The following is a 13,176-nucleotide window of genomic DNA, read 5'->3' on the forward strand; positions in this document are numbered from 1 at the left end:
AGCACGGCGTTTGTTCGTGTGGTGATCTCTGGCACGTTGTTGCATGTCATTGCTGGTGGCAACGTGACTTGTAGGATAGGTACTGCAGAACTAGTGGTTGCAAACTTCGTCCTCGATTTTTCACGAGATGGATCGGTGTCATCATGGACACCGTTTCGTCGACGAGGGCTCAGCACGCCGGCTACACCCGTGAGCTCCCAGCACAGCACACAACGCGAAGTATAGCGTTTGCAGATCGGCGGTGCACTTGGTTTAAATAACCGGCCTTGACAACGTAACACGCGGATAGCACTGACGTTTAGAGGAAGAAAATGGGGCGTCAAACAAACGCCGACGCCAACGTAGAGAAAACGCGCACGGCACGATTTGTTTTGGGCAAAGCAAGAACGTGACGAAGCGATCTTTGTCACGTGACTTTTGGTCGTGACGTCACGACCTTTTTGATCACGTGTCAGGAGCGCGAGGGGGTGTCATAGAGATCGTGTGTGAAATGAGGCTCACCCGCGGCCGACGCGCGGTGGGGGCGCTTCGGTCGGCGGCGCCTTACGGCGGCTACGCTGGATTCCTGCGGTGCCGACGCTGGATTCCTGCGGTGCCGCCCGCGTCGGCGGCTGCGGCGCAGCCGTAGTGGGGTTTTCTCTGCGCGGCATGGATAACCGGAGTGTCGCAATCACGGCGGCGCGTGGAAAAGGGTCGCGCAACTCTTAGCTCCCTGCGGGAGCTATATACAGGAACTCTAGCTTTAAAGGGAGCCTGCAACACTCTTTGAGCAGTGCAAGTAAACGTGCGCGACGTTTAGATTACATTGCCAGGAATACCTGAGCCAAATATTACACGTGCACGTGAAGCGGTGAGCCGTGAAAGACGCGAAAACACCAACCGCGCTCTCTTCAGTTCTCCTCATTATGCATCCCTGGGATGGCCTGGGCGACGTCACTGAGGCCATGGCTGCCCGATCGGCTGTCACTGGTCAACTTCGCGGCTAATTTCTCCTATTTCCGCCGTCATCATCGCTGTGTGCGAACCTCTTTTATGCCTGAACCTGTAGGCACAGTTTTGCCATTTCTTTTGTATTTTGAGCGCGCGCGGAGTTTGAGTGATTAGCTCAATACTTCCCTTTCAACGGGACCACTTGACTACACACGTTTATTGCTTCAACAACGCCCTACCAGCCCGAGCGCGCGCTTGCGAGCAGGCACCCATGCCTGCTTTTTGTGGCACCAGACCGGAAATAGGCGCCTCTACGTTGCAGAGAAAAGGAGAAAACTTCCCGGCCATTTGATATATCGAAGGCCGCAGAAGAGAACGCCGCGAGCCGCCCCCCTCTCCGGGAGAGAGCGCGCAGCTTTCGTCGCGTTGTCCGCGGTCGAGTTGAGAGGGAACGATTATGCGCGATTTCTCATCGGGCGTAGTTTAGGTGATAGTGAAAGGATTTTCATAATTCTTGCGGGAGGAGATGGCTGGGACAATAGACTTAACCCCAAAATACATTCCTAGCAGTCGATGGTAACTGTTGCAGGGTCCCTTTAAGCTGTTTTCTGCCTTTGGTTTGTTTGTGGCCGCATTTAAACCTGGCTTGTTTTTGTTCATGGAGAAAATAATCGTCTCGTGAAACATTGTGCTCGCTCGACAAATATGGTCACGTCAGACACCCTTCGCTTGCGTCATTGGGCCAGTGTCGTCTGAGACAACCCCAAAACCCCACAGTGCTGCGTATCTAAACGAAACATAATGCGCGCAGTACCAACAGCAGTACGCATCGGTACTTATATGGTTACGTGTGCTTTCCCAACTTCTACTGTTTGTTCCATCATTCTTACTGATCTAAGAAGCGTGTGCCCTAAATTCAAGCGCAAATAGCTCGTTCGGCAAGCTTATAAGTTCTGCCTAATTTGCGTTTGCTTTTCCGGCCTCCGCCAATCGCAGAGCCGGCTGGTATTACATAGGTTCTGTCGCGGGAAATGAGCTAGTTGGTCGCATGACCATTCCCCTTTTTTCCTAATTGTACAGCTTATTTGAGCGAAGTTTACGTTAAAAGTGGTGTCAGCATGATTTTAACGGGGCTATCTTTTGAATGAACCAAACTTGCATTTTGTCTTCATGGCCCCTTTAAGCTTTCTGGATTACCGTGTTTTTGAAAGACGATAGTATTTCTTACTGTAAATGCGGAAACTTCGGTATGTCTGTAAGTATGTCTGTGCTTAGGAAAAGTTTATTTGGCAGTACACACAAACCCTTACACTGAAAACATCTAGAACACACAGCATATATGCCTGTCACAAAAACAATTTATCATTGCAAGCTATACTATCGGGACCCGTCCCTCGATTCAACCACACGGTGAAAAGTTAGGTGAATTATTCAGCGAGACGTTTACATCGGCAAAACATTTCTAAGAAACTAAATTTAGTAGAATATTTCATACTTGTCAACATTGTTCAGCAAAAAGAAGACATTATAAGGTATATTTGATTGATTGTAGGGTTTGACGGGCTGACGCTACGCAGGCGGTGAGGCGCGCCGTAGTGGAGGGCTCCGGATTAATTTTAACCACCTGGGGATCTTTATCGTGCGCCGAAATCTCGAACACATGGCAGTCTTTTTTTTTCCCCTCGAGCGCGCATCAAGCCTTTTGAACATGAAAAAATCCTTGGCCATCTCCACTAACGGGAAACCTGGGGATGGGCGGAGCGTGCAGTATATAAGTGTATTCTTCGCGCTTTGGCGTTTTTGCCCACGGAGATGAAACCGTCGGGGGGTACAGGTATACAGCTTTGCTGTACAAGCCTCGTGTCTTTGTAGCACGAAGCGTTCTAGTGCTTCGTGGTTAGAATACTTAGGCGTTCGAAAACAAGTGTCCCGGAGTGTTCTTTTAGCACGCGTTACGTTCTAGCGCAAGGCGGTGGAAACGAGTGTCCCGGTGTTTTAGTAACACGACTACTGAAACCACGACGACGATGAAAGGCCAGGGCCCCTAAGGGGCTTGGCCCCTAATAAGCATAAACTAAGAGAAAAGAAACATTTTAAGCAATCATTTATTGTGCCCAAGGGCCTATTTTGAGGTCCTTGCCTTTGTGGGATTTTTAGCACCTAAAAGTACATTTTTTATGTTAAATATGCCTTAAAATGCCATTTTATGAGATATCTGTCTTTTTTATGTTCTCGAGCTCGTGTTCTGCTAGGAGTTCTCTCACTTCAGAAGCCTGAAACTCAGCGTTTGTCGCAAACCGTGCCAACACCCCGAGCCATTAAAAGCTGCCAGCCAGCACCTCGACCTGACGTTTCTCCGAGCAACTAGGCCGCTAAAGACCCCTACGCGGCGTCACCGCAACCCACACAGTTTCTCAATATTACCTAGAGTGGAAACTCGCTGCAATCGCGTGCCGCCATGGGAATTTCCGGAGAATCGGATTGGGAGCAAGTGGCAAGTACAAATGGGCTACGGATTAGACTTGTCGGCTCTGAAGTGTTTACTTTATTTCTGTTTCCGGCATGCTTTTTTAGTTTTCGGCATACCACTTTCTGGCATTGAATGGCTATCACAGATATGTCTAAATAACAGCATAATTACCACTTAGCTTATGTGCTCGCGCTAGCGGGGAGTTTCTCAAGGTGAAAGGGTGACCACATGCAGCGACGGCGATGAGCGACGCGGAAAACGTAACTCAATAGGTACAACAAACAGCTCATAGTGTGGGCGACGGCGGCAAGCGAACAAAAAATAATATACTGCCGCCAATGTCATCCGTCGTCGTCGCTCGTTGCTACAGTTCACTGTATCGTCGCTGCCGCCCGCTTGTGGGCTGCTTCTGGCAGGCAAAAAGTGAGCGAGGAGCAGCCTGTGTATGCGCCTTGCCGCTGTCGCCCACACTTGCATTCGTTGTACCCTTTGAGTTACGATTTTTGGGTCGCTCGTCACCGTCGCTGCGTGTGGTTACCCCTTGAAGCATGCACTGAGGGCGCAATGAGGCAGCACACATGGTGACTCGACAAGCCGGTATTTATTTACCATTTGAAGCAATAATGCAGTTTCATAATGCTTTGCGCCCGTTCTTGAAGACTTACTTGCGGTAATAGGCTTCGCCTAGAGCTTTATTTATATCTACTTGGACAAAATAAATAAATACAAGTGACGACATCACTTTTGCATCTCAAGCTGTTGCATCTGCTTCGCCTACCAAGAGCAAAGGTTACGACAATAATACAGTATTGAGAAAAAGCATAAACACATTTTAAGACAATATAAATAATCACTTTCGAGCTGAATATCACAAAAAAAACGAATACCGCATCTAGTTTCGGGTTTGTAATAATGTATAAATATACAGGGGATGGCCTGCTGTATCTGGCGGCGTGAGCAAAATGCAGGAATCCTGCTTTTTTTTCTTTCTTACCCCCAGAATTATTTCTCAAACTAAGCACTCTAACACAGCAGTTTTATACAAGTAAAATGTATCAATCACGACACTTTTGGCAGCATTTTTAAACATAAACTTCATTTGCCTAACAAAGTCGTTGCCGGCCATGCGAAGCGGAACTTCCGGCCGAACTACCGGGTATGGAGGCACCCATGGAGACATGGAGCGCTTTCGCAGAATCACGTAGACACTAGCGGCAGATTCTCCTCTAGGTAAGCTAGTGAGAAACTCAATGACCGCAACCAACCCCGCCGCCGGTGGGGCATGCCGTCACACCTTTCCACGCCAGCTCTTTGTTTCTTGTCCTTCTGTTGGGCTGTGCCCGGGCATCAATGGCTAAAACGTTTGCCGACATGCCCTAACCATTGTTGACGCAATAAAAACAAGCAACGCAGTAAAAACAAGCAAAGACGTGAACGCGACACAGCCGCGCAAGTTGCCGCTCAAGGTCAAAGACGCCTCCCGGTAGCCTATGCCATAGCCTATGCCAAAAGCTTTCTTTGCAAAGTCGGACTGGTGGCATCTCCTCTGTGTCCCCTTTGCGGTGCATGAGAGGACACTGAAGACGTGTTTTCTGTTTGTACACGCCTATCCTCGGTGCAAATGACGGCACGAGCTTCACTACGGGTGAGAAATCTCAGCATGATGGACTTCTTAGTCCCCTGGGACAGCAAAGACAGTGCGCTGCGGGGCTTTAAAGCTCTGGTGTGTTTCCTAAGAGACTTTTGTTTTTTCTACACGGCAGGTTTTTTCTGTTTATGTGTGCGTGTGTTCGTCTGATGGTTTTAGAGCACAGCCCTCTGGCGTCGGCGGCGAAGTCGTCCGTCGCCGTTCACGTAACTAATTGAGCGAACGAAGCAACAAATGCAGAGAGAATACGGAGAGGAGTGTCTGGCGAAGCTGTGAGGGGGAGGGCGGCACGCGCGGCTATGGCGTCAGCTCTCTTCCTGCCTCTCCTTCACACTTCACTTTCGCCATGAGTCGCCGCCAAGGAGCAGCACCACCTGCAAGGAGCACCCTGCCCCTCGCACTTTCCCCAGACGCTGCTACGTTCGCCACTCATCCAAACCACGTGACATTTGCCCGGGAGGTTCGAGCACGATGTGCAACAACATGCTCTCTGCTTCCCCGTGCGTGGCTCATCCGAATCACGTGACATTTGCGCGGTAAGTTGAAACGCGATTTGCAACAATAGGCTCGCCGTCGGTGGCGGTGACGCGCTGCGAGATAGCACCAGAGTAGCGCGGGCCCCCGTGCGTTCACTGATCCCGCCATCACTTCCTGAGACGCAGCAGATATGCGCGGTGACCGTGGAGACTGCACTTCCTGCTGCGCACAAATATCGCATTAGGCAGTATAGCAATCATAAGTAAGTTTTTCTTTCTTTTTTATTATTGCTATCCGTTTTAGCATTTAACCCTCATTAGATGTCATTTTCACCAACCACCTGAGGTATCAAGTCCAGAATTTTGCAGGAGCGGACCTTTTTAGTCTCATTCAGGAATTTTTTATCCCTCGCGCGACAGGTGACCTTGAACAGGCGGAGTTGTATAAGAGCAGCAGCAGCCGATTATCAGATTCAGCTTGTGTACTGCAGTTGCTATTGAAAGCCTACTTGTGTTCGTACCTTCTGTACCAACGTCCACCAATCAAGACATGACACTGTACCTTTGTTCAAAACTCTCTGTCGCCTTTTATCGGCGTGATATAAGCAGCTTTGAAATAGCTTGTGATTTTTTAAAATTTCGTAAATATGGGAAACAGTGAGTTGTAAACGTTAGCTGTGTATCGCTGAGATGCCACCCTGCTCTCCTTACGCGGAAGCCTTAGATATATTATGTTTCAAGCTCGTGCTTTAGGAGGTACCGAAAATAGTAAGGTAGAAAACAATTCAGTGTTATTGTTTCGTCCGCAGCGTTACTACGTCGTCCGCAAACATTAAATGGCTGAATTATTCCCCGTTTATCCTTGTTCCCATGTTTTCCCAGTCAAGCTTTCTAAATATCCCCCCTAGACATGTTGTGAATACTATTGGGGAGATGGTATCTCGCTGTCTTTCTCTCCTTCGGATAGGAAATTTATCGTTTTGCTTGTGGAGGGCTATCCGTACCATGCATTCCTTATATATGTCTTCTAGAAGTCTTATGTAGGTCTGCTCTATTCTCTGGTCTTTTAGTACTTGTAATACTGATGCGGTGAATGTGGAATCAAACCCTTTCTTGTTGTTACAGATGCAATTTAAAGGGGTTTAGTGTACTCTGCGGATTTTTCTATCTCTTGATTGACGGCATGAGAGAGAGAGAATAAACTTATTTATTAGCAAAAAAAAAATGTGGGATGTGGTCCATGGTTGAGTACCCTTTCCTAAACCCAGCCTGCTGGCTGGCTTGTTGGGAATCTAGGCTGTCACCTATGCGGCTAACTATAACTTTGGTAAAGGGCTTGTAAACAACTCAGAGTAGGCTGATCGGTCTAATTTTTGAGGTCCTTGGGGCCTCCGTTCTTATGAATCAGATTAATGTTGGCGGTTTTCGAACCTATGTACACTTTTTGAGTCTTCAGTATTCTGAAAACAGCCCAGCAAGCTCTTCCAGTACAATATCTCCTCTCTCCTTCAAAAGATCAACGGTTATGCCGTCGTCGCCTGCAGCTTTTCCTATTCTCATTCCTTTTAAAGCCTTTCCAACTTAATGAAACGTCGCAATTTGAGTTTGTGTTCTCAGTAGTTTCCCCTGGTATAACGTAACTGGCATACAGCGTGGTGCAGAATCGTTCTGCTGCCTTTATTACCGCTTAGCTATGTCTAAATTCGCTTAGCTCCGTCTAATCGCGTTCGCCATGACGGAAAGGTTCTCGAAGTTAGGGTGACGGCTTGTTTACATTTCGTCTTTCGGCTGGAACTTTACCAAAAATGCGCCTAGCAAGCTGATTTAACTTCTCAAACTATCGGAACAGCAACGCGATAACGTGAATATGGTTACGGGGTCATCCTGTCGCGGAAACTAGCTAGGTTTGTTTTACTTGCGTGTGACTCAACGCGCGCGGCCGTCCCCACGCCAAAAAAAGAAGACGCTTATATCTGTAAAGGTATTGCTAACAGTAAATCGATTATTCAGACTAAATGTGGAAGGTAAACTTGGGTATCTTGAGGGGAATGGGAATTTTGTTCCTTAAGGTCCGCTTCCATGTGAGGTGACTCAACATCTGCAAAAGCGATTATTTTTCCGCGCGTTCTTCTTGCCTATGGGTTTGTAAAGAGCCAGCGAGAAAGATTTGATGAAAACTGAGGAGGTCATTCCCACTGACGGCAGGGCTTGCTACTTCGGATGGGGGTGAATAAAGTGACACTAAATAGCTGGAAAAGGGGAAGGCGCAAGAATAAAGCCCTCTCTATACATGGCAGTAGAGAGTGTGATAAACACGATAAGGAAACAAACTGAATCATTGCTGTACAAAACATGATTTAACCGGAAACCTAGTTACGTAACGAGGTGTAGACACACTTAAGATGCGAAAGAGCAAGATATATGCCTTAAGGTTTTACAGGATTCTATCCTCCCCATAGTCTGCAAAGAGAGAGAGAGAGAGAGAGAGAGAGAGAGAGAGAGAGAGAGAGAGAGAGAGAGAGAGAGAGAGAGAAATCTATCTTTAATGGACACTGAAGAGGTTAGCCCCACAAACAGCGGGGCTTGCTACTTCGGATGGGGGGGACATAGTGAGGCGAAAAAAGAAAAAAAAAAAAAGAAGGGGGAAGAAGCACCCAGCAACAGTGAAATAAGGGGAGAAAAAAATAAGATTAGTTCCGAACGTAGAAAAATTTACAGCACTAGGAGAAAAAAATCTGAGGATCCCAAGGTTAAAGAACCTCGATTAATCCCGAGTCAGGCAAGAAAGTTAACAGAGTCTTTGTCCCTCGCACCGCGTCAGCGTGCTTGTGCCACGGACCAAGAAAGTGACGCAGCTCTAAAGAGTTTCCGCGTAGCAGCCGCACAAGAGTTGTTTTCGCTGTTTCGCGATGAGTTGTATGCTGCGGGCAGTAACACAAGACGTGCCGTATGCAAGGAAGTGTAGTGCACTGTCTACGGGTTCTCCGTGGGTCCAGGGAATGCACTATAACGTTTGTTGATCGTAGCGTTGTCGTCGTATGCCACAATCAAACGGAATGATAGCGCGCTTTTATGCATGATTTTCTGCGAAGCAAGCACATGCTCTTTCTGCGCGATCAGTTTCACCAGGAGAATGTGCAAAATCAAGTCAAGACTCAGTGATGCGTTAATATCACTTCCACCGGTCGCGTGCAATCAATCTTGCAGCTTGTGAAGTTTTCAAGGGGTTTTATAGTGGTAATAATAATCGTCAACTGTAGAACGACGAAGCACGCTTTACATATCTTCGTGAGCGACGGAGGACGGAAGGGTCGCTCAGGCGCCGTTGCAGCTTGGCTACCACGGCATCTCGGCTCCACGTGTCCGCCTCATCCACCGCTGCACCACAGAAAAAGAAATGTGCCCATTGCTAAGTGATTAGCAAACAGAGAGATGGGATGCACAAACAGTGTTGCGCTGTCAATATGCATAAATAGCACGCACAGGTCGGTTTGCGGTACTTAATGTTCCATGATGGTTAGAACACGACGGGGGATTCTACACATACATCAATACTTTAGCACACAACCAAAACGCCCGCCGCTGCTTCCCACCATATCATTGAAAACTAGCACGCGACAAAGCAACTGATTTCAGGCGCCTACAAATCCATTCATTTCGACATAACTCCCATTTACACGCTATGTACCCCGCCTAATACCCGCCACTTCTAACGTCTGCCCTGTAGCTGGTATCCTATGTACCACCCCGTCTGCGTATGTCAACAAACCCCCACTCTTACCCCTGATCCAAATTGGCGGAGTTGCTGGCCAGCTCCCAGCCCTCGAACCAGCGGCGACTGGTGGAACGGACCATGATGGCCAGCTAGCACCAAAGGCGTCTTAAACTCGGGATGCCTCCCATAAGGCTTAGGCCCTAACAACACCCTGCTGTTCACAATAAATTTTTTGTCACTCTCTCAACAACAAATATGCCGGTGACCAGCAAATCGTTTTTATGGTTGTGTATGGACTTATGGAGTGGCGATTCAATTTATCGGGTAAATCACTCAAGAGATCAAGTGCCTCCTATCTGCAGCAATTTATGGAGGCTGAGCTGTGCGCTTTACGAAGAATTGTACCTGTACGCCAGTCAACTATCCGCTGTTCGTGGAATAGTGAGTTCTGCACCACTTCACAGGGAACTCGGGGGTGAAGCATCTCTGCCGCTTATACCGCCCTTAGCACACAAGGTATAAGCATCGCGTCGCGCAGACTATTTTAAAGCTTACCGCTGAGTCCGTTTTCGGTTTTGACGTTGTTCCAGTTACGGTCGAGCACGAACTCCAAGTCTACCGTCCTCTGCATCCGCCATGATTCTTCGCCATCAGTTTGGGCTGGTGGTAGCAGGTCGTCAAGGGTGTCTGGCATCTGGAGCTCCCTGAACGCCGAAAGCCAGTCCGCATCATTCGCCTTAGACTCCGACGAGTCCACAATCGAAATGGATGCCAGCAAGTGGGAGAAAGTATGGAACTGGTGGAGCATCATGCCCCACAGCTGCAGAAGAAGAATGAAGGCAAAGAAGGCGACGAAGACGACGCCGATGGGCTCCAGGTGTTGGCTGTCCGTGTGCACGATAACGTTTTCGCTAGCCGGGACATAGCCGATGCGCACACTGGCCCCCAGGGGCCAGACGAGGTACAAGTTGCTCCTGTGGTGCTGGAGGAGCACGATGACCAGTACGTAGATGGTGTTGCAGAACAGCACGATAGAAGCTACGCGGTTACGGAGGACGTCCAGCTTTCCTTGCAGCTCACGAACTTTGGACGCGTCGTTCTGCTGCTCTGGCTGCAGGAAGTCTTTGATCAGGCTTCTCCAGAAATCCTTCTCATCTTCTTGTAGAAGCACATGGACGCCGTGTCTGAGCGTCGGATGCGAGCGCCAGATGGAGTGCTCGGGACTCTCCCCTTCCTTTTTGGAATGCTCTGCACAAAGGTATGGACACTCTGTCAATATGAACCAGTACAATAAAGGCGTGAAAGCTCTGCTACACGGCCATCTACGACACCAAATCAGCGCTATGTCTTTGCTGTGCGCTGGCTGCAGTGTAGCTTGCAACGTTTAGCTTCATACACTTGCGTGTAATCTGCACTGGGGAGATGGCCTGACCATGTCAGAAGTAGCAGCTGGTTGAATCAATGCAGGCTGGGATGGACCGTGGGCATCAGAAAACATTCACGAGAACAGTTTTTGCTATTTACCTCGCTACCTGTGAATGCTGTTTTGACTCTCTGCTTTTTGCAGCAGAAGAACAGAAAGCTGTCTAATAGCCCGGGTGCACTAAAAGTGGTGTGAGGAAAGAACATGTGATTGTAGACCATGAGTAAGGTGGACGTCGCGACCTAAGGTAGGGAAGGAAGTCTTAAATGTGAACGTGGAGCCGCGTGCTACAACATGATGTGGTGTTGCTCCTCTCCCCAAGGTTGGAGGGGTGAAGAAGTCGGCATGGCGGGGGATGACTGTCCCTGTCTATTATACCTTACACATCTAATTATTGCGCCTCCTTGACGGAAGAAGGGGAAGCATCTCTGGACCATTTTTTGATCAAAGATCAATGTGAAGAATGTTTTGGCGCGCTTTCCTTAAAGTTGTTTTAACTAGCACCGCTGATACGCGTAGGTTACATCTTTTACCACCAAGGTATAGAACGGAGGACCTGTGGCTGGGGTAGACAAAGGCACACAAATGGCGTTTCGCCGCCGATGATTGAGGGGGGCTGGAGCGGTTATACAACAGGATCTGCATAAGAGGTTTACTACAATATTGTAGATACACCGTTATTTAACCCAATGATCATGTAGGTGTTTACCATGTCCATTGGGCTGCACTTCGTATTGACAGCTCGAAGTGGGAGCCAGGCCGCTTTGTGTTTAGAGTGATCGGCATAGGTCATTTGGCTCAGCAAAAATCACAAAAAAATAAATAGCTATTTTTCAGACGCATTAGTTTATACCGAACGAATTCTTGAATGGTTTGCTGCCACCGTTTTCGTGCTGCCGTGCCAGCTTGCGTATCCCAGGCAGGGCTATAACAACCCGTGAGAAGACTGAAGCGGAGTTTTCAGTGAGGAATTCCGCTTCTAAGCCTTTAGTGCACCGGAATTTCCTCTAAAATTCGGGACTTCACTCGGAGCTCAGTGATAGAGGAGATGCAGAGAAGTCTTGTCTGCAATAGTTTTTTGAGATATTCCTACACCGTATACAGGGAAGCTGCTTTTCCTGGTTGGCGGTTCTTTTTACTCCAGGCTTGCGGAAAAGTACGTACAAAATTTGAGTGACCTGTTGCGGTTATATCAAGCGCGGGGACTGCCGGTGCGCAGCCTTTAGCAATCTCGAAACCTATGCTAGTTTGGAGGGACATGTCGCGTTTCCTATTGCGTTGGCTTGTAAGAGTGACCGGTTAAGTTTATAATTGCGCCGGCCTGCCCCTCGGTTGCTAATAGCGTCCCCGGCCGTCTCCAGTCGGGAACTCTATTAGATATACGTTTAGTTGACTGCACAGTGTCATATTGCGAATTTTACCTTCTGCGGACCCTAGAGAGCTGAAAGAAACGCCTGTTTCTCGTCCTCATTACAATCACACCATCAAGTTGGCGCGCTCTTCAAAGGAGTAGACCGTCGTATATGCGGTGACCGGGTAATTGTGGCGTCACGAACTTGGTACGCTACTTGTATGCAGTAGGCTGATGACTCTGTAATTCTTAGTGAGCTCTTCGACTTTACCCGCCCTTGTAGACGAGGGTAGCCCCGGCATTTTTCTACACCAAGCTATGATTGAGGAATAAGGTATCACCGCCGAAAAAAATTGACGGTTCTTGAAGATAGAGCAGCTCTGAATTTGACTAGGCTGCTCTTGCGACCACCGGGTTGTAGCCTACCTTCAATGCACAAGAAGGACGAGTGTGAGAAAAGACACAATGACACATTCGTATAAAACGAAACACACCTGGTTGACCAGAATGAACGGGCCGTGTAGCTTCATCCCCGCTTTCCTCACTTTCTATCAGTGCTGGCAGCTTCGTCCCGCCTACCGGCAGCAGGGGTATACGGCAATCGCGGATGTCTTCCAGTCCCTGGGCGACACCTCTGGTTGCACGAAAGGACGAGGTCCTAGCCCCGGTGTCCGTCTTTTTTTGGGGACACCAAAAACACGTGACGATGTCGCCAATGCGACATGTCATGAGTGCTTCGAGCGCTCTCGTTGACCTGCTTCCGCCAGAGTTCAACAGCGGGTCTGCCGTCTTCTGCGTCGAACTGGAAGAGGTCTCCCTGCAAATTGTTAGCAGGTCGTTGTAATGGGTGTACCGTTATTATTACTGCCGCAGCGTCAAACGGTGCTGCACTGGATAGCAAGGTACGTACGATCAACTTGGTGCGATCAGCAAGGTACGTACGATCAGCAACGTACCATCAGCTTGGCGGACAGTTAATCAGCATGCCCTTAGAGTATGTAGCATCGTCTAAGATTGCAGTACCCTGGTGAAAAATGAGGACTTCTACGTGACGTATAGTTTACTCATGATGTCAGCCGATGTTCCTAGACCATACTAAACCACAATTTTTGTTCACCCTGAGAGTTAGGCACAGCAGTCCTTTCGTACAACGTTGTGGCTGA

At 48.5% G+C, this 13,176-nt stretch overlaps 1 protein-coding gene across 1 annotated transcript in view; it reads right to left on the minus strand.

Annotated features, from left to right (window-relative positions):
• Positions 1-3,982: 3,982 nt before the first annotated feature.
• The window catches only part of LOC144170660 (chitin synthase chs-2-like), a 65,953-nt gene continuing 56,759 nt past the window's right edge, over positions 3,983-13,176 (minus strand). The window contains exons 14-16 of the mRNA XM_077700591.1: positions 12,508-12,830; positions 9,795-10,487; positions 3,983-8,902 (exon numbers count right to left, since the gene is read on the minus strand). Of these exons, the coding sequence (XP_077556717.1) occupies positions 8,775-8,902; positions 9,795-10,487; positions 12,508-12,830 (1,144 nt within the window). The 3' untranslated portion in view covers positions 3,983-8,774. The remainder of the gene's footprint in view (positions 8,903-9,794; positions 10,488-12,507; positions 12,831-13,176) is intronic.

The sequence above is a fragment of the Haemaphysalis longicornis genome, unplaced genomic scaffold (assembly GCF_048455015.1).
Source record: "Haemaphysalis longicornis isolate Haplotype H1 unplaced genomic scaffold, Haemaphysalis longicornis Haplotype H1 scaffold_2, whole genome shotgun sequence".
NCBI lineage: Eukaryota > Metazoa > Arthropoda > Arachnida > Ixodida > Ixodidae > Haemaphysalis > Haemaphysalis longicornis.